Source organism: Athene cunicularia (assembly GCF_003259725.1).
Source record: "Athene cunicularia isolate RWA chromosome 4 unlocalized genomic scaffold, athCun1 chr4_part2, whole genome shotgun sequence".
Classification (NCBI taxonomy): Eukaryota; Metazoa; Chordata; class Aves; order Strigiformes; family Strigidae; genus Athene; species Athene cunicularia.
The window spans coordinates 33048971-33075770 of NW_020799099.1; the positions used below are offsets into that span (position 1 = coordinate 33048971).

Here is a 26800-nt window from a genome sequence, read left to right on the forward strand (position 1 = left end):
GGGCGGCCGGGAGGGTGTGGGGGGATCCTGTGCTGGTGGCGGACGGTTCTGCCAAAGAAGCGTGTGTCTGCGTGGCAGTGCCGTTACTCAGCAGCGAGCTGCCGTCCTGCCCCGCAGCCCCAGCTCCGCGCCTCGTTGCCCTCCTCACCCCACGCGCGGGTTTTGCCTTCCCTCAGGGACGTGGCTGCTGTACCTGCCGTGCACCTGGAGCATCGCCTTGGCGGCCGAGCCGGGCTGCCTCCCGGACTGGCACATGCTGTCCCTGTTCGGCATCGGAGCGGTGCTTATGCGCGGGGCCGGCTGCACGATCAATGACATGTGGGATCGTGACTATGACAAAAAGGTAGAGAAACCCCCGTGGGCTTGCCAAGACGTGGGTTGCTGCTGAATTAACCAAGTACATGCCCACTTATGTCCAACAGCAGCGGCGATTGCTCCAGGTTCAGAAATTCCTCCGTGTTTCTATCTGAGCTGCATGCCATGAATTTGTCTATATTTCCTCCTAGCACGGGAGAAATCATTTCATTTTGTATAACACTTCTCTGTCTAGAACTGTCATAGGCCTTCTAGAGTACTTACCTCTGTGTAAGATAAAATAAGTGGTGTTGTCAGCTGGAGGTAGTACTTGAACAAGTTTATATTTCAGCTTTGTTTCGCATGACAGAACAAAATAACCCTTTTTTTGCTGCACTTGCTAGTTACAGTCTAACCAAGAACCATTTTAGTTTCTTTTTCTAATTTTCAGGAGCAGGGTTTCCTTAAGTATTGTTAATTTCTTCATGAGAATGGCTGTGAAAAGTATCGTGCCCAACCCTGAGCTAATCCTCTTCTATTATGTTGCATCTGTCATCTCCCTTTTGTTCAGAAGAGGGAAGGGTCAGATGTTGAAATGTGCACAGGTGCAGGCTTGGAGGAAAGTATCCTGGTGATGCATCACTGTTTGCTTGTCCTGTTTTCTGTTTCTGTACTGTTCCCCTGGTTTGGGGTTTTGACGCTGGCAAGAGACAGGATAATGAGCCAGTCTGATACATGAAGTTCTTCTTACAGCACTGTTGTTCTCTTGGGAAGGCAACAAATCAGTACAGGCTTTGTGGCAGCTTTGGATAGTTTAGGGTTCAGAGGTAATTAACAACTACATATACTAAAAGCGTTTGACAGGGTCATCTGTGTGATTAGTAAGATGGAATTTTCAGTATAATGAATTCATTTATACATTAATGTGATGAGGTTAGATGTAAAATTTTAAAATTTTCCATTGCAGCTCTTTCTTACATACCTTAAAACAATATCTTCAAAGCAAGTGTGGCAGAGGCTGAGTCAATAGCGGGATGTTGGCTTGTGTTGGTGATTGTGGTTTGAAGCTTTAAATTTTATGTTACTGACTGGTAAATCTTTTCTTTCCCTTTCTTTAAATGAAAGGTCCCATATTTGGTTACAGTGAGCAGTGGAATTAGTCATATTATATGCATGTTTAAACTGCAAAAGCAGTATTTGCCATTAAACATAACCTGATGGGGGGGGGGGGGGCAAACTAAAAGAGTTCATATAAGTTCACGTTATTAAAGCATATGTATAACACTTTATACATACATAGTATTCTGTAAAATGTTTTAACCTCTTCAAGTAGATTTTACACCATTTTCATCCACATGCAAAACTTTTGTCTTTTTTTCTTTTTGCAAGCATCACCTTTGGCAAGTAAATCACCATATATAACAGTTTAACTTTTTTTCTGATACTTGTTTTTTCCTTCAGTTTGACATGTATGATTTCTTGTTCCATAGTTTCTAAAATCCATTGCATCCCAACTAGGATTAAAATAATTGTACTTTCACGGATTGTTAACAATGGTTATGCGTAATATACATGTGTAATAGCAGTAGTTACTAACAATGCTAGAGGAGCCCTGCATCTTTATGATATTTTACATTCACTTTAAAGTGTTAAAGCACAGAAGTGCTGCTCGAAATTCAGATAGTTAGCTCACAACTTTTTAAGTATGATTTTTTTTTTCTAAGGTAATAAAATGCATATACAAGATGTCTACAGTGTTTCTAAGCAGCCTCACTGGAAACAAGTGGCACTTTATTTCTGCTGTAGTTTTTAAAGCCTGCATACTTCTGTTTTAAGCGCTGCTGCTTAGAAAGACAGCTCATTTCCATGATGATATGCTAGGTTTGTATTGTTGAAGGAACCCAACTCATACGTTCTGTGACCTGTTTCTGTTTATTTTTCCGCTTATGTGCCAATGATGTGACCTATAGTTTTAATGCACATTGGAATACGTTATATTGGATTTAGTATTAATGTTATTCTTTCAATTTTTAGGTGGTGAGGACAGCAAGTAGGCCCCTGGCAGCTGGGGAGATCTCCACTTTTCAGTCCTTCGTTTTTCTTGGGGGACAGCTTAGCTTGGCGCTTTGTGTGCTTCTGTGTCTGAATTATTATAGGTGATGTATAACTTGTGTTTTGTTTTTTTAAATTTGATTCCAGGCCCAGAGTTAAGCTCAGAGATTTTCGGCAGAAAAGGTATTGGGGGTGGAGGGAAGAGGTTATTAGTCATGGAATTGTATTTGAAAGTAAAAGAATGAGTTCAGTATTATGTGCAGCTCCTGTAATGCTGCACTATTATGTTATGATCTTTAGACTGGCAAACAGTAAACCTCTTTGTTCTTTCATTCAGTATCATTCTGGGAGCAGCCTCTTTGTCTCTTGTGATCACCTACCCTCTGATGAAGAGAATAACATATTGGCCACAGTTAGTTTTGGGTGAGCTGGAAATATTTTTACTATTTTTTTCTTCAGATGTAGTCTTTAGGGTATTTTACAAATCAGTAATTGATCTTCAGCAATCTGATTTCTTGTAACTATATTAAAATAAAAATACCTTATAGACAAAGTTCTGTTGTGCCACAAGCTTCTTAATTTATAACACATATAAGAGTTGATGTTCGGGGTTTTTTTTTTTTTTTTTTAAAAATCAGTTCCTTATTTTGATGGAGTGAGGGGAGGGAGAAAATAAATATTTGTCATTTGGGAGTCAGCTTTAGTTTTGGGGTAATCTTGAAACCTTTCTGAAAAATGCATTTGTTCTGCATTTCAGTCTTCAGCCTTTATATAAATAACTCCTATGCAGAAAATGATGGTGCTTGTATTCTAGGTTGAGCTACTGAAATGTATCTTTGTATCTTGGCCTTCACATTCCAGCTGCCTTCATTTTTTTCAAATAAATTGTAATTTTCAGCTTTTAAGTATCATAGTTGGCTGTGGTGCAGTTTTGCAGTCATACCAACATCCTCTGTTATACTGGCATCTAAGACTGTTAACTTTAGACACGTTGCTTGAATACACTGGAATAGTTCTATGCAGATTTAAATGGGGGAAAATGCATGGCTATACATATTTCTCCTTTAATTAACCCCTTTCTAGGGTATTTAATGTCAAATTACTTTTATTTATTACCTGCCTGAAAATAAGTGGTAGAAAAATAGAGATGCCAGTATTGTACAAAAAGCTGCTGCTATGATATACGCTTGAACAAATAATATTTAATGCTATACATGTAATTTAGATTGCTCCTGGCAATCTTACAGCTTTTTTCTCTTTTTTTACTCCTTTTGTATTTTTAGGACTTACATTTAATTGGGGAGCCCTTCTTGGCTGGTCTGCCATCAGAGGGTCATGTGAGTGGTCTGTGTGTTTGCCCTTGTACTTTGCTGGAGTAATGTGGACACTGGTATACGATACCATTTACGCACATCAGGTGGAGTAACAGTGGGAAATTTTAGATATCTGTGTATGTTTGTGTGTTTAATTTACAACTTTTGTTGTCAAACAGCAGTACTAACCTGTTGCAGTTCTTAGCTCTCAGCTGAGCTAAAACAGCACCAAAGAAACCCCAGCCCTTGCACCTTTTATTGTTATTGAAAATGGTTTACATATTGAGTAGAAATCTGGAAGTATAATGCACTTCGTGTGCTGATGCATTTGCATTGGTATTAGCTCTTGGCTGCTAAAGCAGGTCTAAGGACCAACCTTCTGATTTAAATTTTAATGTAGGGACTTACAAATGCACTTAAGTTCCTCATAAGAAGCGCTGGAAACTTAAGCAGGGCCCCCTTCTTATTTTCCTTATGAAGTGACAGTTGGATTGTGGATTTTTTTGCTAATTCATCCTTTCATCCTAGGATAAGAGGGATGATGTCATTATCGGTGTGAAGTCAACAGCGTTACAGTTCAAGGAGGATACGAAGCAGTGGCTCAGTGGCTTCAGCCTTGCAATGCTTCTGAGTTTGTGCATGGCAGGAATGAATTGTAACCAGATGTTCCCGTATTACTCAGCTGTGGCTGCCGTAGGGGCTCACCTAGCGCACCAGGTTTGATGGATTTATTTATACTTCTTCCATGTGGAAGTTCTTGATAAGAAATCAGGGTGCTTTTCAATCCCCATCAATTCGCCACCTACCTAAAAAAAAAAGCAATTCCTTGTAAAAGAAACCTGAAGTCTTCAGAGAGTGATCTTGCTTAAGTACCTTTTGCAGACTGTTTGAAGAGACAGACCTTCAGTGGTCCACACACTGCGAAACACTCGTTTTCAGTCTGTTCCGAACCAACAGAACAATATGAAAATGAATGTTGTATGTTCTGTCTCAGTGATGGTTAATTTTACATTTAAACAATTCTGTACTGTGGTTGGAGGGTTCAGTCTGGGATCTAACAATGTAAGAAAATTTTTTGTGGCTTGTTCACTACTGCTTGTAGGTTTACCATAAGTTTAGTTGGAAAAGAACCCTCTAAGCCTTGGTTTGAAGTTTCAAAAGGCAGGCGTTCTTTATTACAGCACCAGATGCACGGGAGATAGTGCATGCCGCAGGTTGCAACGCGCAGAATTTATATTGCAGAACAATTTATATATGCATTAGATTTCCTGGAATAGTTACACATAGTCATTCTGTTTCCTGGAACAAATTGTAAAATTTGCATCCTAATTACCCATGTCTGCTTTTAGTCTCTGAGGGTCTCTCCTGGGTGTGTCCTTTAGTTGTACTGTCCTCTGGAGCATGCACAGTGTGGGTTAACCTACACACTTTTGTTTTTCTTCTATATGGTTGGCTGGTTTTGGCAGGTTCTGACTGCAAAACTCCAGATTCTCTCAGCTCTGTGTCTCCGTGTTCTGAAGGTTCCATACATGTTAAGCAAACATGGACCAATCATATCAGGGTGACCTTAAAAGATGTAACAGAACATTTCTTTCTACTTGTTGCTCAAGGCAGCATCAGCAGATGTTAATGTTATAATTTTATGGTCATCGACAGTTCTAATTCACAGCTCTTTTTATAGCAGAGAGCAATCCAGTCTTGTATTAGTTTAGAAATTTTAATGAATAACAAATAAATTGTCTTTGTCAGTAAAGGAAGCAGATAGGATCTTATCCTGTTCTTTCTGAATCCCAACAACTGTGTTGCCTAGCCTTGTAGTGACAAGTCAGTCTCTATGAAAATTAATTGCTGGCCTTGATAGGTGAGTGATAGCAAAGGGGTTTGTGCATTGCACGTAGTAAAAGTGTTGACAGTCTGAGATGTTAAGTCTGTGGTTATCATTAAACTTTTTGAAGCAGGTTAGACTTACATTGCACTTTAATGGGAGTAGCTCATGCAGGTGATGGGTATTAAACATACCTCTGAGTAAGAAAATTCTTGGGATGATGTAGTCTGGTGCTTGTCAGCCACTGCTTTTCACGGCAATTGTGCTTGGACATCTGTGAGGGAAGGAAAACTATATTCTGCTGCATAATCATTTACAGTTTGAATTGTCAGAGAGGCCTTACACTGTAGTTTTGGCAGAAATGGAAATTACTTTCCTACAGGGAGGATTTTATAAGTGAGAATGCATACGTATTGAATGTAAGTGAAGAGTGAACAATTGTGTAGATTGCCAAAATCATAAGTGCGGCATTTTTCTGTGTACCACAGAGTAGCTTCTTTTTGAGTGATTATTTTAATATTAGTTCTGCTTAAACAGCCTCATGCTTCTCGTTCAAGATTTCTGAACATGTGCTTAATGGAGTTTAGAAAGCTGAGTAAGCTTCATGAGGAGTAGGTTTTCCTTAAATTCACTGAATTTGTCCCTGAGACAGAGGAATTTGTGTCCTGAAGATATCAAATTTCTATCCCACGGAAGAAGTTCACCCATAGAAAAATAACATATTTTATTTGCTTTGCATTTCTGAAGGTATATCTCGTGGCTCAGTTGCTGTTAGGTTTTGGTTGTCAGTTCAGTGTTTTCGTTCCTGGTGCTTGAGGAACTGACAGATTTTCAAGGGTGTGTCTAACATTGAGTCTTAGAAGCTTAGGGACAATGTCAGATTATTTGATCAGAACCCAGCCCTTTCACCTCAGTACCACTGCAAATGGCAGAGAAACAGGTTTCCCAGGGAACGTTTCACTTCTTTTAGTCAGCTGCATTCTGTTTTGACTTCTTCAGAGACTGAATTGCAAGGTTTCACATTTTGGGAGGTACATTTTTATTCACCCTTTCACTTGTTTTGCTAACATTTCCTCTTGTCATCCTTCTCAGGACTTGTTTTGTTTCCAAGGAATGTTTTTCAGTAACTTTGCTCTTGCTGCACTGTGTGGGGTTTTTTTCCACCTTTAGTTGTGACTCACAGCAGACAGCTGCCAAGCTGGGGAAGCCTTGCTTCTCGCTGTTGTTGCAGGTGTACTGGTTCTTTTTTGCAAGAGAGGTCAATGGACATGGCTAAGAGCAACTGGACTAAACCAGCCCTGTGTGACTTAGGCAGGGCTGGGCACTTTCCTGTGCATTCCAGTTAGCCTGGTTCACTGCTGGCTTTGCAGTGCTTTCTCTCTACTGAAACAGGGAGCAACACCTTGCAGCAGAGATTTGAAGGTTTCTTTATTTTTATTTAAAATTCCCACTTAAGAATTAGATGGCTAACTACTGAGGAAAATCTTAAAAAGCTTTATTTACATGGCCAGATGTTTTTACATTTTAAAATATCAAACCAGACACACCAGTATCCAGGCTGTTTATATGGTCCTTCGTTGAGAGGGTCTGGGAATTGTATTCATATGTGATCCGTGACTTTTTTGCTGTATGTTGAACAAATCTGTCAAGTAAATCTAGGTGCCAGTTATGGAAAAAATTTGTTGTAAGCACAGAGTATTCCTGTTTATTGTGGACATAAGGGTAGACTTCTGAATTTGAGATTCATTTTTTGAAGTTACAGACCTTTTGGTGTCTGTGGTGTGTCAAATATATGTGTCTGTGGAATAATAATACTAGAATGTTATACTGTGCTTTTGCAGATTTATACTTTGGACATAGACAAACCTGAAGACTGTTGGAAGAAATTTGCTTCAAATCGTACTGTAGGAGTTCTGCTGTTCACAGGGATTGTGCTTGGAAATCTGTGGAAACAAAAAGACCCTAAAAATATAGAAGAGCCTTTAGAAAACAAGTAGTTGAAAATACTATAAATACTGATATTTTAGTCCAGCTAAAATTAAGTTCTGTAAGAAGGAAAGCACTTTTAACATAACTATAGCTGCTTTACACTGTTTATTTATAAAATCTTGTGAAAACATTCTTGTTTCTAAAAACATGCAAATGAGATTATCCTACAATTTTTTGTAAATTTATCAAAATTTTTTGATTAAAAAAAAGTTTTTATTATCCTTAAGTGACTTCAACCTCCATAGAGTCTTCAAGTGAGTCTGCTCTGCTGCTTCTGTGCAGTACAAGTGAACTTCTGTCAAGCTCTCAAGACTGTGAGCCCAAGATTTTATACAAAACAGACGTCTCTTAGTGACAGCACGTGGAAAAATGCGAAGTGATTTTAGGTGGTGAATAAAATGTGGCTGTACATGTTTGGTGTTCTGATTTATTACATGAATAATTTTCAGTTTGTGTTGGAGCTTGTTGCGTTGAAGAATTGCAGTAACAATTTTTATCCTGAGATGTCTAGCAGCAGTCAGGACTCTGTGAGTGTGTGAGGTCCAGAATAAGAAGTTAACAGAGAAGTACTTAAAAGTGGTTCCTTTTCATGTGAAAAGAACAAAGTTGCCTGCACAGAGGGACCGGAACTTGTTTATCAAGAATGATTTGAACACACACTATGGACTTAAAAACAGCAGCCCAGAGCTATCGCCAAGTGTGTGTGACTGGTGTTGACCCTGAGCTATGAATTCATCATGCAAAGTGATCCTCATTTTTATTTTTTAATTCTGTTTTCACTTATGCCTACTGGTTTTATTTGTAGTCTTAAAGGAAGAATTTGTTTATAGGAGGATGCCTGTAAACACAAATAACAACTGCAGGCTAACAATTACATTGATACAAACAATTCATGTTTTCAAGTTGTTTTGGTGATTAAGGATACCAATTGAACTTGGACACCATAGTGAAAAGAATAGTTGTTTTTTACTGGGGATAACTAAATAATGTAACAGTAATACAGAAAACATACAGTAAGAAAAGACAGAACAGCGTGCTTAAACAAATAGGAAAATACAGGGTAATGCATCAAATCATTACTACCTGAGAGAGAGAATAGCAGTTAAGAAAGATCCATCACCACTTGCCTACTTTACCATCACCCAGCCCCGCAGTGGCTGGGCAGCCCCAGTTGCAGCGAGGGTTTGCAGAGCCTGTCCCGGCAAGTGGGAAATCCTACGCGGTGCCTCCACCCGTAGGTGAGGCTTCCAAAGTCCCTGTGAGCGGGCCCAGCCTTATGTACCCCAAAATCGGCAAGCCAGAATGGCTGGCACCTTTGTTTTGAATGGAAACATCTGGTTTCACTCTCATGTTAGATTCCCCAGAGCCTGGCAAGGGCTCAAGGGAGAAGCTAAGGGAGCTTCCCTGCTTATCTAACTGATTTTTGAGCAAGGTCATGCATCTGGTCCCAAGGCCAGACAGCTGGCTCCATGGCCCTGGTAACGTGCCCTCACACAAAGAAGGATAAAGATATCTTCAGGATAGATATGTTTTATGATATCTAAGATACATTTTTCATAATTGAGAATACAGATTTCACTAATAGATTTCACATACTAAGTTAGCAGCTTCAGCTCAGGGCCTGTTGTTCAGGCTTCAATACTTCAATGCTTTGGCACTTTTCACATCAGCAGAGGTGGTTTGTTATAACCTAGCACAATACCCACTAGCACAATGGTTATCAGTTATTAAATATACAGGATTCATCTATAGGGCAGCTCTGGATTTGGCCTGTTGTCCAAGCCTTTGCACTGCAGAGGTTACGCTTGCTCAGTTACATGATGTGCACAGTACTTAAGCTCTTCTTTGACTCACGATGTTAAAGAGCTGTAGGGCATGTTCTAGAATTAATTTCTGTGGAAGGAGCAATGGATGTGCCTATTCCAGGAGAATGATACAGTGGAATTTACCTCAGTTTACATACTGGTAGGCAGTGCAAGCACGCTTTTCCCCACAGGTGGCTTTGCATAAGCCTGCATGTGGTGCTGTTGCTTGGTGATGCAAAGCATTTGTTTGCCAAATTCATTATGGGATTCCAGTGACCTTCCCTGATGTCTGCTCTGTTCCTGAAGCGATGGGGTGCAACTGTGTGTGCAGTCACACCAAAAATAAGGCTGCCTCAAGACAGGTATTGTATTTCAAGGTTATTTAAACCGGTATGTCTGAGAGACATTGCAGTCCAGAGCCACACATTCAGGGTTTGCTAACTATAGAGTTGCATTACCAGTATGAGTAAATGGGCAAAGAAGTTCCTGTTGCTGGAAAATGAAAAAGCATATCATGAGTCAATGGCTTTTGTCACAGAACATCCTTTTTGGGGCTGGAACAGACTTCTGTGTGTTCTGAACATGTCTTTTTAACATACACCTTACAAAGTTTCTTTTACTATTTAAACAAGCAATGTCAATTATTGTTTTGAGCAAATAAGAAAAAGTAGATTTTTCAGCCTGACTGCACGTAAGATAGAAATACATGAAAAAATTAGGAAGTGTAACTGCTGTTAGGGCCTCCTTGGTCCTTAGGCAGAAATTGTTCTTTAATTGGGTTTACAATTTTGGGGTGGAGGAAGTATTAAGTCAAAGCAGAGCAGTTTAAAAATGAAGAATAAAAAGTTTCTCAACAATTATGTGACAAAGTTGCATTTTGTAGAGGGAGAATCCAACTTCCTGTGAACTTTGGTTATAAGGCATTTAATATAGTAATAAGTCTTGTGATGTAATAGTATGGATCAGTTTCTTTGTACCTGTAATATTAGCTTAGAGGGATTATGGCAAAAGTTACTCGTCTGTTCTTAACATATTAAAGTGTCTTTAGCTTAAATTTGGGAAGAGCTCACATTTTGCAGTGCCTCTGAACCTACTGGTGTCCTTTGTCTGAGGACACTTTGTCACAAAGAGTTTGCCTTGTAATGAGAGGAAAAAGAAGTTGTAGCTAAATAGAGTAAAAATTCAAGTTTCAAAACAGTACTCAGGTCCTAAACTTGAAAATCACTGCATGTTTTCCATGGAAGTTTTCTAAATTTATCTCAAAATGCATTTCAGAAAGATAAGCCGTAGCTGTATTTTAGGTTCATTGCCTGACAAATGAAGAAAGGTTTAGGTTTTAGGCTGTAATACTGGGAGTGATATTTGCATGAGCATTTTATGATTAATACACAGAAATAAGAAATAACTTTTTAAGTGCAAAAGAGACAAAGGCTGAGCTACTTCCTGGCTAAAGCCCTGTTTACATCTGCTGGCAGGTGTATGTCCATATCCTCTCTTTCCATTCCCAAGCTGTTCTACTCCAAATCTTCACAAAGAGGCTTTCTGCTGTATTTAGATAGTTTGTTAAAGAAAGTATCAAGTACACTTATCTCTAAGCAGCAGCTTCATTATTAGCTAGTGTGCTTTTGCACAAATAAACAGTGTCCTCTGGAAGTTTCTCCTCCCCTTCCTTTTCCCCAGAACCTTGAGATAAATGCTTGTGGAGGCAGCAGGAAGGTCAAAGGCAACATGAAATGCTGGCAGTTGTTCTGCGAAACAGGAACACAAACCGCTTGCCTTTGTGTGCCCCCATTGTGCTTTGCAGAAAGCTGTATCAAAGCAACACCTGCTCTTTGTCCAGGAGTAGCCATGAGTACATTGGGGTGCTAGTGCCTGTGGGGATACAGGGAGGGGTTGCCAAGGTGTTGGCAACCCTTCGTGGTGAGGCTGGGTTTTTGACTCAAAAGCCTGCTCGGGACAGCGGCACGTGGGAGCTTTCACATTCACCTTTGCCAAGGGGAAGGACTTGCTGTAGGGTCATCCATGGCGAATTGTATCCGTATTTTACTATTCGTGTATTTCTTGGTAAATACAGCATCGTTAATGCAAGGGGGTCAGATTCTTCCATCCCTCCTCCTAATTTCAGGAAAGGATGGCTGGAGGCACCTAGCTGAGGAACTGTGATGTGCAAACAGTGCAGGCTGGAAGACATAGGACAGCCAGCGTGGCTGGAAGGGCAGTCTGGCCACAGAGGGTCACCAGCTTGGTAGGTCAAGCTTAGCACCGGCCACTGGTAGCGAAAAGGTGGCTTGACTCAAAAGTCAGAAAGGTGTGTCAGCGTGTGGAAAGATTGGAGCATCCTGTGGGCTGAAGTCACTGAAAAGCTGGCTGGAGATAAAGGTAACCCATCACCTGTCCCGGTTAGCCAGTATTCAGGGAAGACACTGAAAGCACAACTGTTGTGATGAAGGACTGCTCTGGTAAACGGAGCTGGAGAATGTATTTTGTGGGCACTTCTTTGGGTTTTTTTTCCTTTTGGCAAAAGCAGGGAAAGGGCCATTAATTTATTTCTAAAAGTTTCATAGTGCAAATACCAGGAGAGAAGATCCATTTAAGCTTCAAAACAAAGCTGACAAGAAAAAATCTGGATGTTAACAGCCATGGATAATGTGAAGTCTTGGTACTAGCTGAAGGCTTTTGGCATACTGGACAGGTGAGTTTCCTGCAGTGCCTCCCTGTAGGTTGTGACGGAAGCAAAAGGCCAGAACAAATTTTAACAATGTGTGCTAGATACAATACCAGAATTACAAGGGAAATTGCAAAAAAACTGGTTTTACAGCACTTTTCAATCCCCCTACCCCCAGCCAGACAGCTGTACACGCATAGTTTTGTCTGAGCTAAGCAGGAAGAGGTCTAATACAATTTAAAAAACAAAACCAATAACAAAAAGCAGTGTTCAAATGCTGCATTCAAAACTTTTAAAAGTACAGCTTTTATTTCTGGAAGAGTGAGCGGAAATTCCTGCCCTAATGAAAAAAAACCCAACCAAACAAAACCCACCCCTGAATGTTACCAGCAGAACACAATTCTTCCAAACTGCAGAGCTTCTTGGCTATGACAGGTAGCATAACATGGAGGAGTATATAATATAAAATGTTGTTCCAACTGCGTAAAGAACAGAACCAAGCCTGTAACAAGCTGTGAGGCAGGGGGGAAGAAACTGTATGCCCATTCCACAGTATCTTTTTTTCCTGGACTGGCATCACAGTATTGTTCAGCTCTGAATTAAAAGTATATTGGAGGGAAATAATTTTATCTGCAAGTTAACCCTGCAGGCAACAGCACATGCATAGCATGAAGGGACTGTTGTGAGGAGAAACTTCAACAGTGGCTGCTTAGTAGGAGGACATGTGTGCATTTTGTGTTGGCTGTCATGCTCTAGCATGACCAAATACTTGTCAGACAGATTTTCCAGCTTCATCAGAGCTTGTTTTCCCCAAAGTGCTGTCATGTTATCAACCACTTTTTCAGGAAATACATACATGAAAATAAAAGTGCTTGAGAGAAAAACAATGGAAAGCATCGACATTTATGTGCACCATAATGAGTTTTTTGGCAATACCTGCATTATTGTTGTGCTTTATTTAATCATCGGTTGGAAGGGACCTTACAGAATTTATTTGCTTAGTGTTGGCATGAGGCTTTTTTTCCCTGCCCTTCTTCCACCTGCTTGACACTCACTGTGGCTGCAGTAGTGCAATAAATGAAAGATTTGACAGGTCACTGGAAAAGGTGGTGTGCTGACCGTGTCTGTCAGACAGAGGGGCTGGGAGGTCTCCTGTCTCCTTCCTGCTTGGGAGCAAGACCCAGGGCAGAAAGCCAAGGCCGAGTAAGCGCAGGTTGTCTGTGAAGCTGATGAGGCTGAGGTTGCTCTTGGCAAGAGATAAGGTCTGGTGTTGCAGGTCAGACCTCCTCTCCCAGGTGACAGGTGATAAGGACGCTGTTGCTCAATGCCAATCGGGGCTCTGACACCTGCAAGTTCATCCCTTGTTGGGTCTTTATGTGGTGAGGATGCTCTCCACAGTTGGTCTGCTGCCAGTGCAATGCAGAGACCACTTGCCTGATTTTTCTCGTAGGATAGGGAGAGCATCCTCCTACTCCTTCCTGTGTCTCTCAGACGAGCCGTGAGCTGCTGTGGTGTCAGGGGTCCTCTGAGATCTTGGGACATGCATACAAGGAAGCCGTCTGCTTCAGAGCGTGTGCAAAGACGGCAACTGTTATAGCTGCTCTCTTCAGGCCTTGCTCAAGAAATCAGTGGCAATGCGGGGGTGGGGGAACCAAAAAGTTGCCTTCAGGAGTTTGAGCTGCTCAGTGCTGATTTACTTACACCAAGGTAAGTCAGAAGGTACTTCAGAAAACTGGAGGTTAAACACATAGGGAGCTACCATGAGAGGCTATCAGCATGAGCACGTTGGGTGCCGGGTGGATGAAGTCACACAGAAGAAATCCCTTCATAACGTAAGAGGCATCACATGCACACAGAGGGGAGAAAAAGACTGCCATCGAACTGAAGGTGAGGGAAGTTCTCCTCTGCAGAGGGCTTGTGGTCACATGCACGCAGCAAGTGCGGAGCTGAAGAGCTTCTCCCACTTGCACATCATCTCTCCTAGGCCAAGATTGCCTTCTCCCATCTATTTTAAAAAGCATCTGAAGTAGTAAAGGCCCTTTTTAGTCAACAGTACAACTTGCTCTGCTAAGTAACATCAACACATTTAAAAAGTACTTGTCACATCTCAAATTCTGTTGTGAAGCATGTTGGATGTCATTCTGCTAATACCTTGATTAATGTTGGATTAACTTTGTGGTGCACCACATGTGGCTGTTCACTCAGCTCCTGCTCGGGTGTTGGGCTAATGTGCTGCTCCTCGTGTACATTGGGAGCAGCACTGTTGGGTTAAAGCAGGGGCATTGTGTATGCTGGGCACAAGGGACAGGAGAAGGTAAGGTCCATCAGACCCTGCAGCATGGTAGCAGCAGCTGGCAGGTTGGGATAAAACTCTTGGGAGGTGTTGTGGAAGAGTGTTTTTGACCACTTAAAACAATCACTGCCAAAGGTATTAGCAAAAGTGATTTTTAATGTGCATTTATAAAAGTCAGACTTAAAGTTCGATGGCAAGGTTCACTCTGTTTCTATGTGAAAGAAACATAGAATGGAAAATCAAGTTAAAATTGATTCAACATGATTTATACAGAGGCTGAAGATGTAGAAAGGTAAGGGAGACCTGTAGAGTTACAAGATTCAGACTGGACCCCCTTGCTTTCTAAACTCTTTCTCAGAGAAGAATCTAGGTGCAGCTAGATACAGTCTTAGTCCCAGACTTGTTCAACAGTTTATGTAAAAGGTAAGGAAAATAACTTATTATGCTAATTTGTCAGGGAACGACCGATGATGGATCCTGCATAATTTTGAGGTAGCAGCAATTTATTAACACTGTTACGGTAAACCACAAGGTTAGGTTGAATGATTTTTAACAATACTTAATCATCAGCTCATTATAAGGGTGATTTAATAAAATTGGTCATAATCAAGACCATAAAGTTTCCTAAATTGAACGCGCACACACACTAATACACAGATGGATATAGAGGTTAACTTATGATGGTAAATTATTGGTACCCAATGGACTTTGAAAGCTCGTGAAATCTAATTTTAGTGAATCACTCACTGTTTTCCTTTGTCAACATTTGTCATTAGACAATCTTTGAACCCCTTTCCTTAGTCGCCATCTAACAGTGGATGATCTTGTAAGTCTTCACAAAATCTATTCATCAAAATCCTCATGAAATCTGCTCTGAGAGGCATCCCAACTCAAGGGGAGATACTGGGTCACAGCCCACTGCAATCCCAGAGAGCTCAAACGGTGTCACTCAGGGTCACTGTTTATAGGTTTGCAAGACTTTGGGACAGTAATTTTTCATTTTGGTCATAATTCTTGTCAGGTAATTCTGGTTTCTTCCAGAGTGGGCTACGATCTGGGCTGCAGGAGTTAGAGATACCTTTCCCAGACAACAGGAGTTCCTGGTACAGTTAGGGAGCGCTAATTGTCCTACCTCACTGTCAGGCAGCAGGAGTTTTGGGGATGCTATGGGAGTGCCTAACCATCCCAACTTGCTGTCCTTGTATAAAGACCAAGAAAGTGCCAGATCATCCCAGTTTGTTGCATTTGTAGCTGAAGTGAGAAACTTTAACAAAATAGATGCAGGGCTCTCAGCAGGATAAGCTCTCAGCAGGATGGGCTCTTGAGATAAGGGAGGGGCTGCAACTACTGAGTCCCAAGATAAGGAACTAGGATTCAAGGAATTCTAAATCGACATGCTGAAAAGTTCTAATTGGGTGAAAAGTCACGAGAGGAAGAGGAAGCATCTTCAATCTTCATCCTGAAGATCGCCGCCCAAGACCACCAGGAACCACTGCGCAGACACAACGGGGAGGAACTCGGGGTAGGATTTATGATAATGAATTCTCAAAACTAATTGTAATATCTCTCCCTATTCTTGGGATTATAATGAATATGTAAACGTTTTACACTATAAAAAAGGAGCTGCTTTTCGCTTCAAGGTGTGCACGTTTGTGGAGGAGAGATCCCTCGTGCACCCAGCAGTGAATAAACATATCTTCTTTATCACTTTACTGGTCATAAAGTCGTTACTCCGCACGTCATAGCCAAGACAATAGCACGGTGTTGGCTGGCCCTGGCGTCACAGTGTGGCCCAGGGGGTCTGCACCACCCCAGGAGAAATGGCACAGAGCACATGTACAAGCTGAAAGGTAGATGCAAGTCAGCTTACCCCAAAAAGCCCCTGGAGCTGGCCCAAGAGCAGCCAGACTGCAGAGGTTCTCCTGTTCGCCACCACCATGTGGGGATGGGGATGGGGACAGGAGGACCTGCACTCGCACCCTCTGGTAGCACTTCGGCTTGTGCGCGGGGGCAAGTCAGTGAATTTGTGAGTTAGGGGGTTAATGAAGTAGAAAATTCCAATATTAACAAATTGGACCAGTCTGTTACAAGAAAGTTGATTTGATTGATGATTTTTACTTCAGTTGTTTTTTACCTGGTGAGCTCCTAAGATGAAGTTTCACTTCTAGAGGAAGTGGCACTGCTGAAGAGATGGTGAAAAATGACAGATGAGCAGAGGAAGAAGCTCAGCCAGGCTGTGTGAAGCATCTTGTGACAAACCTTTGCCCAAGCTAGCGTGCCACTGAAAATGGATGCGAAACCATGTCTCCTTCTGCTTTCCTTTGGTGACATGTCGTGGCTGTGAGCTGCTACAAAGTAGGTGACACCCTTGGCCCCAGCCGTAAGCTCCCCACTGTGCGCTGGACCTCATGTTTGAGTGTCCATGGCATGAGGGGTTTGGGCCGGTTGCCCAAGTGGCAATGCACTCCCTAGCCATAACCCCTGCACCGTTTTCTGCCTGATCAGCCAGGTGAGCGGACCCACGCCACTGTGTGCGGTGTCCCTGGCATGGGAGGGACAAGGGACGCGCAGATGTGGGAAGGGAACGGGTCTTGCCTTGTGCCAACTGCAGTCACCTTGGTTTTGTTGAGATGTGAACCTGACCCTTAGCTGTATTTCTAAGGGCTGTGAAAATTTCCCCTAGCACTTGCTCAGCTCCTTCTCCTCTGGGTTTTATAGTTGCAGGGATTTTCCTTTTGCCTGAGTCATCTTATGAAGAGAGGAACTGGGGGGGTTTAGTCTGGAGGAGGCTGAGGGGAGACCTCCTGGCCCTCTACAGCTCCCTGACAGGAGGGGGCAGAGAGGGGGGATGAGTCTCTGGAGCCAAGGAGCCAGCGCCAGGCCCAGAGGGAATGGCCTCAAGCTGCCCAGGGCAGGGTCAGGCTGGCTCTGAGGAAGGATTTCTTTGCAGAAGGGGCTGTTGGGCGTTGGAATGGGCTGCCCAGGGCAGGGGGGAGTCCCCGGGATCCCTGGAGGGGTTGAAGAGTCGGGCTGAGCCAGCGCTGAGGGATCTGGTGGTTCGGAACAGTCAGTGTGAGGTTAATGGTTGGACTGGAGGATCTTGAAGGTCTTTTCCAACCTTGATACTTCTGTGATTCCAAGTTGTGGGAAGGAGGCAAGGTTTGGGGGAGAGCTGCTCCTCTATTGAACCAGCTGAGACATCTGGAAAAAAACCCAAGAAGTTTCAGATGCATAAGCCCTTTCCCGTGCCTGAAACAAAACCCCATTGAAACTCTGAGGTCAGTCTGTCTCTTGCAAGGGTTGGGGAAACCAGAGCGTTGGAGAGAGGCCCCCCCAGACACCCTTCTCCGCCAGGCAGCCCCCCCTGCCCTGCACACCCATGGGCGTACAGCAGACCCTCTCTGAACAAACCCAATTCTCACCACTTGAGACGCCAGGGTTTGTGTAACAAAGAGCATAAGGCAGCATACTGGGGAAGGTGGCTTTGCTCATCTGTGGTAGTGTCTTAAACTGCGTGATGGACTTGTATCAAATGGTACGGAGAATAGGTGAGAATGTTTGCATATGGATGGCACTGGCATAAAATGGAATAAACTAATTCCTGGTTGCCACTTCTTTGTAAAACACAACGGTAGACTGCATCATTTACACTTTATTCTTTGCAGAGAAAGCAAAAATGTGCTCAGGGAGTATTTTTTTGTTTTAATCTGCACTCCTGAATCTTTATTGAAATTGCATTTACTGTAATACATATTAAATTGGTGAATATTGGAAGGGCTCAAACCAATGAATTTTTGATTAAGACTGAACTGTGATGCATAAAAGTTTTGCTTGTGTTTGTTTCCCAAGGACTCCTCAACTGTTTTTCCTCGGCCTCTTTGTCTGTCTACACAAAAGTAAAATGCTCCCTGTATAACTCACTGATGGCAGCCTTCAGTGGGCACTTGGGCAAACTGAGATAAGGGGAACTCGAACAAAAGGACACAGAGACACAATCTAGGGAGGATGATCTCCTGATTTAGGAAGAAAATATCTGGACTTTACTTCACAGCCATGCTCGGACTATGTAAATGAATTCTGGGAATTTATTATCAGAAGACACCCCCTTCCAGGAAATCTAACAAATATATATAATTTGTGTGTATGTAAACTGATGTCCCTTGCTAGTTTGGGGGAGCCCTTATGGTGGAGAATCCCCGGCGACCCCGGCGCTGCTAATAAAGAATTCCTGCTTAACAGTTATGTTGGATTCTGACTGTTAATTTCTTCGTTTAAATATTCATTTCTGCTGATTTTTTCTACTATCTGATTGGAAATATTCTTACCACATGGAAGAAGGCATTACAGGTGTGGTTTTGTTAGAACGTCTCCTTCCCTGCTACTGAGGCATTCTGCTCCTGAGGTCATGCTGTGGCTGATGCTGTGCAGCCAACTGCCTCTCTTCCCGCAGTGCCACTTCACAGACCTGCAGAAGCTGCCTGTGAAGGGGCCTGTGGCCACCAGCCACTGGCAGAGTCCCAGCCAGGCCCCGTGGTGAGCTCTGGCCAGAAACCACAGCGCCTGTGATGGGAGACAACGGGCGCTCCGGACTGGCGCTGGGCGAGGGTGATGCTCTTGCTGTGAGTTTGAGGAGTTTGCGTTTTGATTTCAGTGGTTGAGATTTTTGCAGGGTTTTTTGTCTGACTGAAATGGTGGGTAAAGGGCACCTCATCAGCTGAGGCAGGTGTTTATAGTGGTGTTTGCTCAGGGTGACAAAGGGCTTTGATGCACCAGGATTGCAGATAGAAGTGGGCTGCTTTTCTGTGGAAGAAAAGCACTTGCAGAGCCCGGTTGCTCAGGCAGTCAGTGCCACCCCAGCTCTGAATAGAGGACAGACTGTTAAAAATCTTTAAAATGTTGCTGACAGGCTTTTATTTTAATGTGTTATCTCCCATACTGACTGTGCCTTTCAGCTTCCCATTTCCCTCCCTCCCCAGCAAACTCCCAGGCTAACTGGCATTTTGCATGAAGCCAGTCTACCCAGCCAGCGGGATGTCTGGTATCTCCTCTCCTAGAAAGCATCAGCTGAACTACAGCTTTTCACAAACTTCAGTTCCCACAGCCTCTTGCAATGTTTTTAAAAAAAAGGAAAGAAAAGAAGTGTAGATCCAGGCAGGGGTCAGCAAAGCAGCCCCATTCTAAAGCAGGGACAGCTGCAGCTAAACTTTGGAGCTGTTGGAAGCCAAGGGGAGCATTTCAGGACAGGGCTCACTGTTATCTCAGCAGCACTATTGGTAAAAGGCTCCACTTAATGCACCATAAATCCTGGCCTGTCAACAAAGCTGGTGAGTTGCAGTGTAAGCCGAACTTCTCCTTTCCCATTTCTTGTCAATGGTCAAGAGAGAGAAGGGGAACACACCGTGAGCACTTCACATGGGATGCTTTGAACTTGTGATGCTCAGATCCATTCTGTGCTCTCTGCAAACTCTGTGTTACCGTGTTGGGAAACAAAAACTGTTGTCTTGGTGTCAGAGCTTCTCTACAGAACAAGGAAATGCATTCAGAACAGTCAGTGACTCCCTCAGGGCGTGAACGGTTAAATATTTGTGGCATTGTTAGTGAAGAAATAGTAAATAGTAGTATTGAGATGAGGAGCTAGGAAATTAAAATAGGATATAGAAATTAGGCACTCAAGAAATTAAGGTATAACTTAAAGATGGAAGATTTAGAGATCAGGCTAGGGGCTAGAGGCCCATTAATAAAACGATAACTAAGATTAAATAGGATAATACATCATAGTTGATGGGCCAGAGAGCAGAACAATATAGAAACCTTGATTGATGGCAGCTGTGAGAGAACACTTCCTGATGGAATAGGAAGACAGCCCTAAAAACTGGTCAAAACCAACTCTATGGTCTGTCCTGAGTCCAGGAAGCTACAGAGACTGTGCAAGAAACCGAGGGAAAAAGTTCAACAGAGAGGAAGAGGAGCTACTTCATCTCTGCAACCCCAGCCCACGACCACCAGGACACAGTGTGTAGACGCAGCTAGGAGGAGACCGGGGCAGAAAATATGAAGATGACTTTCAGGCTCATTATAATACGAAGCAGGGATAAGTCATGCATATATATAGGTGTATTATGAATATGTAATGTTTTGTAGCATAAAGCCAAGACAAGGTGCCACTAGAGGTGCGCACGTTTGTGGTGGAACGATCCCCCGTGCACCTCAGCGCTGAATAAACACACCGACTTTATAACCTTAGGGGTTGTGGAGTCGTGTTTGCGCGAGTCAGTATTGCGTAGAGAGGAATGGATGCATGTATGGTAAGGATTCATTTTATTTTACAATAGCTGGGCTACATGGCTTGTGACAAGCACTTAGGGAATCAGGCTAATTTTTATAGAAAGCCTCCACATGGGGTATATTTACTAATTCAGAAATGAAACCCCAAATGCATCCCCAAAGAAGGAGCAGGGAGCACACTTGTTGCAGGTGGCAGAGAGAATTTTTCCTTGAGGGGAGGGAAAAGCTCAGTGGGGCACCCTGAAGTGCTCTTCATTTAGTCTGGTCTGAAATCCAAGAAGTATACTTTTTCTCTGGGGGAAAAAAGTGTTGCAAAAATGTCTATCCCAAAGGATGCACATTATTCAAAGCTCTTCTCCCCCAAACAACAAACACATGCACTCACAGTTAAGTGAATAAGACAATATGCATGCAACCATTTTTTAAAAAGATGAAAGCAGTCTATTTCATTCTGGGGGAAAAAAAAAAAAAAAAAAAAAAAAGTTGTGCTCTGCATGTGTGTTAATCCCGTAGTTACACTGAGAAGGCACAGCTCCTGACTTCCCCCTCCAGTTACCTCCCACAGTTAATACCAGTCAGAGCTTTCAGTTTTCAGTTTAGTTTCATCTTCCCCAGAGCCACGCTGTGCAGGGTCCCAGCTGCCAAGGAAGGCTGCACAGACAGAGGCTGCTCACCACAAGGTTGGTTCTCTTAAATCATGAAAATAGTAAAACCTTGTTAGCCTGGGAGAGTGGGATAATAGTGCAAAAGTAGAGGTTTGGTGGGTTTTTTTTTAAATTTTTTCCTACTCAGCACATAATTTAAAGCAAAATATATGGCAAATCCTACTTGGGATGGGGGCGGGGGGGGGAGCTTTTAAAAAGCTTTGCACAAAAACTGGATTATGGAGAGGTGTGGTTTTGGTGGGTTTTTTTTGTTTTTTTGTTTTTTTTTCCCTGCTTTCTCCTGCTACCAGAATTTATCACTGCGTTAAAGGAATCTGGCTGTGACTTTGCTCTCTGTTGAAATCGGTCTCTTTTGTCTGCATGGGTGCTCAAGCCTAAATTCCTTTTAGCAAGGCTGCTTAGTTGCACGTGTTTTCTGGTAGGCTCTGAGGATGTGCTGGATGTAGCTGCTGTCCTGCCAGAAGCTTGGATGTAGTTGCTTTTATATGCTGCTGCCTGATTTCCCTGAGCATTTGCTGTCCTTTTCAACGGGGTGTGCTATTGGTGACAAGAGCATCTTCATGTTGCAGTCTCTTCATGAATGTTTGCAGCGAAGAGAATGATATGTGATTAAGACTCGTACGGAGAACACTGTGCATTTGTAAAAGTGGAGAAAGTAGTGAGATTTACCAGTCAGAGGTAAATCTGCTGTGGGTTGGGAGAGGGAAGCACTCCGAGGCAATTCTGGCTCACAATTTCCCTCTGGACACTTCCCTGACGCTGCCGGGCTTGCAGGCTGCCCAGTGCTGCAAGCAGTGGGAATTCTGGAGGAGCCATCCTTGTTCCAAAGGATGGAGAGGGAGGATGCCCCTCCCCTCCCCGCGCCCAGCATGGCCCACTTCAGTTCAGTTTCGTTTCTGAGCTCAGAAACTGGGTGGGGAGCAGCCTGTCCACTCAGCAGCATGGCTCTGCCGTTGCCACGCTGCTATTTCTAAAAAGAAAACAGAAAAACCAACCCAATTTGAAGGAAAAAGTCTCGGTGAATGTGAGCAAGCAGTTTATTTTTTTTTTTTTTTTTTTTTTTTTTTGTCTTTTTCTTCCCCTTTCCTCTATTTGTGCATAACTAGAAGAACCTGGCCAGCTAGAAGTACCTGGCCTTGAGGCAAAACTTGCTTTGAATTGTTATCTGAGAGTGTTTTGGTGCTGTCTTTTACACAAAAATTCTCTCTAGTCAAATACACAAAATTACGTTTCCTATTGCTGGGGGAACAGGAAACAGATTTTTGGTTTTATTAGGCCTGATTACTTGCTTTTTTAACTGATTTGGTGGTGTTAGACAAAAATTATTCTTTCTATTGTTACCGAAACCGATATAAAGACTTTATCAACACCAGTGTGATGTAGATAAGCAGACATTCCTTTATTAGCAGCGAAGGGGACTTGTCTCACCAACAACGCACACCTAATTCATATAACATACAGATTATGTAGAATACAACAATACATTTTAATCAAGTGCTCATACATAAACATGTTAATTCCTGGAAATCATTTCTATATTTCCCACCTATTTACGATTCTGTGCAGTAGAATCTAGAAATGAATCTGGGGTGTAATAAGAGTCAGCGGTCCCGATCTCCCCCAGTCGGAATTGCCTTTTACCTGCTTTCTTCATAACTTGGCAGACATAGGCGGGTTGTTACAGTTCATTTTCTCTAATTTCTATTAATCTTACCTAAAATTCTACCTTTTCACATGCAAAAAAGTAAAGCATTATTTCAGGATTAATAATTATTGAACTTTGTGGCCCATGCGGTCTTATTATTCTCTGAATTTAATAAAACTAATATTCTTATAAAATTCTATTCAATTATTTAATCATGATTATTTCTCATTGTAAGGTCCAAAATCATCCACTTAAATCAATAACAAATGAATGGCAATCTGTAACACTATTGCTGGGAAGATAGGAACACAGAGACTTTTGGTTTTATTAGACATGAGGCTTACTGGGTTTTAAGATTTACTTGCTCTTTTAACTGCAGGAAGGCAAGGACTCGGGTTTGGACTTTGGACATAGCATTGAGTGTCTGCCTTTCTGGCTCTCTGTGACAAGAAATTGGACATAATAGTTTTCTACGGTATCTCTCCTGTGGAGCCTGGCTGCGTTACAAAGAAATGTGAGAGCACAGTTGCTTCCCGCATGCTTTGAACCTGTGCCAAATGTGTAAAATATGCCAAGTTCAACAACCAAAATGCCCAAGTCACTGGCTTTAGCCTAGGTTCACTGCCCAGCCCTGCTTGGCGTGAGGGAAATTGGTCAGCTGTGTCTAAGCACCAGCAAAGGCTTTCTGGGGTGGAGTGGGGAATGTCAGTGGTCTGATGCTATTTTGAAGGTTGGATAAAATGGCAGAAAATGCAAAAACCTTGGAAAGACACTAATTCAGGTAAGATGTGGTTATGCTTTGTCACTTCCAGTGGCATCAAGGGAGCTGGGTGAAAGACTGCCTGCTGAAGAGCAGTGGCAACCAGCTCGGCTGGGGGATCAGACTGACCACATTTTTTTCCCTAACTGTCCTGTTCCCCTGCTGTCTCTTTCAGAAAAGTGACCAGAAATGGCCGTCTCAACCGTCGTGACAGTCCAGCCGCAGTACGGCATGGCTGCTGCTTCGAGGAACATGTGGCAGACCGGGCTGATGGACTGCTGCAGCGACTGTGGTGTCTGTGAGTGCCTCCTGCAGTCCCATCCTTCAGCCGTCAGCAGTGTCCCACGCCCTCGTGGGACATTTTTCTCACCCCTGCCACTTGGGTTGGTGGTGTGATAGCTATAGACACGCAGCTTGGTCCTCCCCCGTTCCTGCCCCGATGCCGGCGGTGCTGGGCGGGCAGGCAGAGCCTCATCCACCGTTGTGTTTCTCCCCCTGCCAGGCTGCTGTGGGTTGTTCTGCTTCCCCTGCCTCGCCTGCCAAGTGGCCGGGGACATGAATGAGTGCTGCATGTGCGGGACCAGCGTGGCCATGAGGACGCTCTACCGCACCAGATACAACATCCCGGTCAGTGGTTAACCTGCCCCCTCACCGTGCTGCGAGGCTGAAAGAGGAGGTGCCCCTGAGACCCCTCTCTCTGCATACCAGGGATGAGCACAGGGCAGCAGCACTCACCGCTTGCCCTTTTTTTTCACTTTTGTATCCTGCATGATGCCAGGAGCACAGGACAGGGGTTGGGATGCCCTCGGCCACACTGAACCTTGTGCTGGTGTCCAACAACACGCATTAATTGGTCACAGCTCCCTCCCAGCATCCTTTACGCGGTGCATGTGTCCTGCATTCAGCTGCCACCGACCACAGTGGCTTGTAGAATCTCAGTTGCTGCTTCCCCATGCCACCCCCAATCTTTGAAAAATGGGAAGGATTTGAGAGAATTGCGGTCAGACTAAAGAACAGATTGTCAGTTGCACAGATAAGCATCTGTAATCAGAAGCAGGAGGAAGGTGTACTTATGTGAAACGGTGGTTTCTTCCCACCGGGGGTTTGTACTGCCCCCAGTGCAAACCATAGTGGCCCAAGTCCAGTTTGCACAAATTCTCTTTCTCTGTGTTTTCCCCCCCAGTTTTAATTGCAGAAACTGGAAGGTAAGTCGCTATCTGCAGCATGCAGAAAGGACTCCCTCCTGCCTTTCCACTGTTGTGAGGTTCACCAGCCCCGCTTTTTAGTGTCTGCTCCTTGGGATACTGCAGCCAGCCAGGAAACAAAGGGCACACTACATGAAATGTGATTAACCTTTTCTTGGCCAAAACATGACTTTTGGATAGCCTACATCCCTAACCCATTTCTTCCTAACAGGGATCCATTTGCTCTGACTTCTGTACCACCATATGGTGCCTCACGTGCTCCGTTTGCCAGCTGAAGAGAGATATCAACCGGAGGAAGGAGCTGGGCATATTCTGGTAAGCTGGGCGTGCTGGCGCTGGTTTATAAAGCCGCTGCTGCACGCAGCCGAGCAGCTTCGCGGAGTCTCCTGCCAACACCGGACACAGGGTGGCTGCAGTGGGAAAATGGCTGTGGACAGGTGACAAGAATGACCTGTCCCACGGTAGAATGTTGCTGGGAACGTTGTGCAGGACTGGGGGGACATGGGCGGTGCAGCGAGGCGCGGCCCTGCTCCCTGACCCTCCTGTCCTGTTGCAGATGCTGCCGTCCTCACTGTGCCCCGTGGAGCTGCTGTGGGCAGGAGTGCCCTCTGCCCTGGCTGGTGGGGAACGTACCACAGGGCTTGCCTTGATAATGTTTTGTTCCCCCTTCCCAGAGTAATACCATGAATAAACAGCAGAATTTGTGCGTGTGTGTGTGTGTGTGTCACTCTTGCACTGCCTGAGAGTACCCGTCCTTCTCCCACTCTGTCCGTGTCAGCAGCCCCTGGTGCAGCTGAGATTTCCTTGTGCCCACTACAGAGGAAAATTTTCATTAGTATTTTGTTATTTGCTCGCTTTTAGAAAGGATGTTTAATAGACAGGAGGAGTAAGTGTTGCTCATCCAAGTTGTAAAATTTGGAAAAGCAACTTCTGCTTGGGACAGGGAAGGGATCTTACCCCTGTACTCGGCACTGGTGAGGCCACACTTCGATGACTGGGTTCAGTTTTGGGCCCCTCACCCCAAAAAGGCCATTGAATGTCTTGAGCGTGTCCAGAGAAGGGCAACGGAGCTGGTGCAGGGTCTGGAGCACAGGTCTGCTGGGGAGCAGCTGAGGGAACTGGGGGGGTTCAGTCTGGAGAAGAGGAGGCTGAGGGGAGACCTCCTGGCCCTCTACAGCTCCCTGACAGGAGGGTGCAGAGAGGGGGGATGAGTCTCTGGAGCCAAGGAACCAGCACCAGGCCCCGAGGGAATGGCCTCAAGCTGCCCAGGGCAGGGTCAGGCTGGCTCTGAGGAAGGATTTCTGTGCAGAAGGGACTGTTGGGCGTTGGAATGGGCTGCCCAGGGCAGGGGGGGAGTCCCCATCCCTGGAGGGGTTGAAGAGTCGGGCTGAGCCAGCGCTGAGGGATCTGGTGGAGTTGGGAACGGTCAGGGTGAGGTTCATGGTTGGACTGGAGGCGCTTCAAGGGCTTTTCCAACCGACATGATTCTGGGATTCTGTGGTCTGGGGCAGAGTTGGGGCTTCAAGCAGGCAGGTTATGGCTGCAGGCCACTGAGTGCCAAATTGACCCTGCTGTGGTGGCCCAGATGGCCACCCAGGGCTGCTGGCTGGCCAGTCTCACCTTTCTGAATGTAAAGCCACGGGGATTTTTGGCTGCCTGGCACTAGTCCACCTCCTGTTTTGCAGTGACACGCTCCCCTATTGGAACCTGAGCATGAATTCCCACCCGCCTGCGAGTACGGATTTGTTTGGGTTGTGGGTTGGCCAAGTGCCCTCCGTGGTCCAGCCCTGCTATCTCCTGGCCACGGCCGGGCAAAGCAAGCCTGCCTGTGAGCAACACGCTCTCCCTCCAAAAGGCAGAGGTTACACCCACCCTCCCTCCATCACTCTCCCAGGGATGCTGAATGGTTTTTGATCCCTACAGATCTCCCCTAGCTTCACTCTCTAAGGGAAATACGATATTTCCCCCCCACCCCGCCTTTGCCTTCACCTTCACCACAAACCT

At 44.1% G+C, this 26800-nt stretch overlaps 3 protein-coding genes across 5 annotated transcripts in view; all 3 read left to right on the forward strand.

Moving 5' to 3' along the window:
• Positions 1-26800, forward strand: part of LOC113479585 (AF4/FMR2 family member 1-like) — a 320468-nt gene that overhangs the window by 262095 nt on the left and 31573 nt on the right. The gene's annotated exons all lie outside the window — the stretch shown is intronic.
• On the forward strand, positions 2-7582 carry COQ2 (coenzyme Q2, polyprenyltransferase; the record flags this gene model as incomplete). The annotated part of the gene is made up of 6 exons (XM_026847454.1): positions 2-343; positions 2329-2450; positions 2684-2769; positions 3630-3763; positions 4188-4376; positions 7326-7582. Coding segments are annotated over 6 exons (1029 nt in total), but the record flags the coding sequence as incomplete, so codon positions are not given.
• LOC113479586 (placenta-specific gene 8 protein-like) lies at positions 21115-25494 on the forward strand. Of its 3 annotated transcripts, XM_026847756.1 has the most exons (5): positions 21115-21201; positions 23767-23889; positions 24094-24218; positions 25008-25111; positions 25353-25494. In XM_026847756.1, coding segments are annotated over exons 2-5 (339 nt in total). In that variant the 5' UTR covers positions 21115-21201; positions 23767-23780; the 3' UTR covers positions 25354-25494. The 3 variants fall into 3 exon arrangements, with proteins under 3 accessions (XP_026703557.1, XP_026703555.1, XP_026703556.1); XM_026847754.1 differs by lacking the exon at positions 25353-25494 and having other exon boundaries at positions 25008-25115; XM_026847755.1 differs by lacking the exons at positions 21115-21201; positions 25353-25494 and adding an exon at positions 23500-23612 and having other exon boundaries at positions 25008-25115.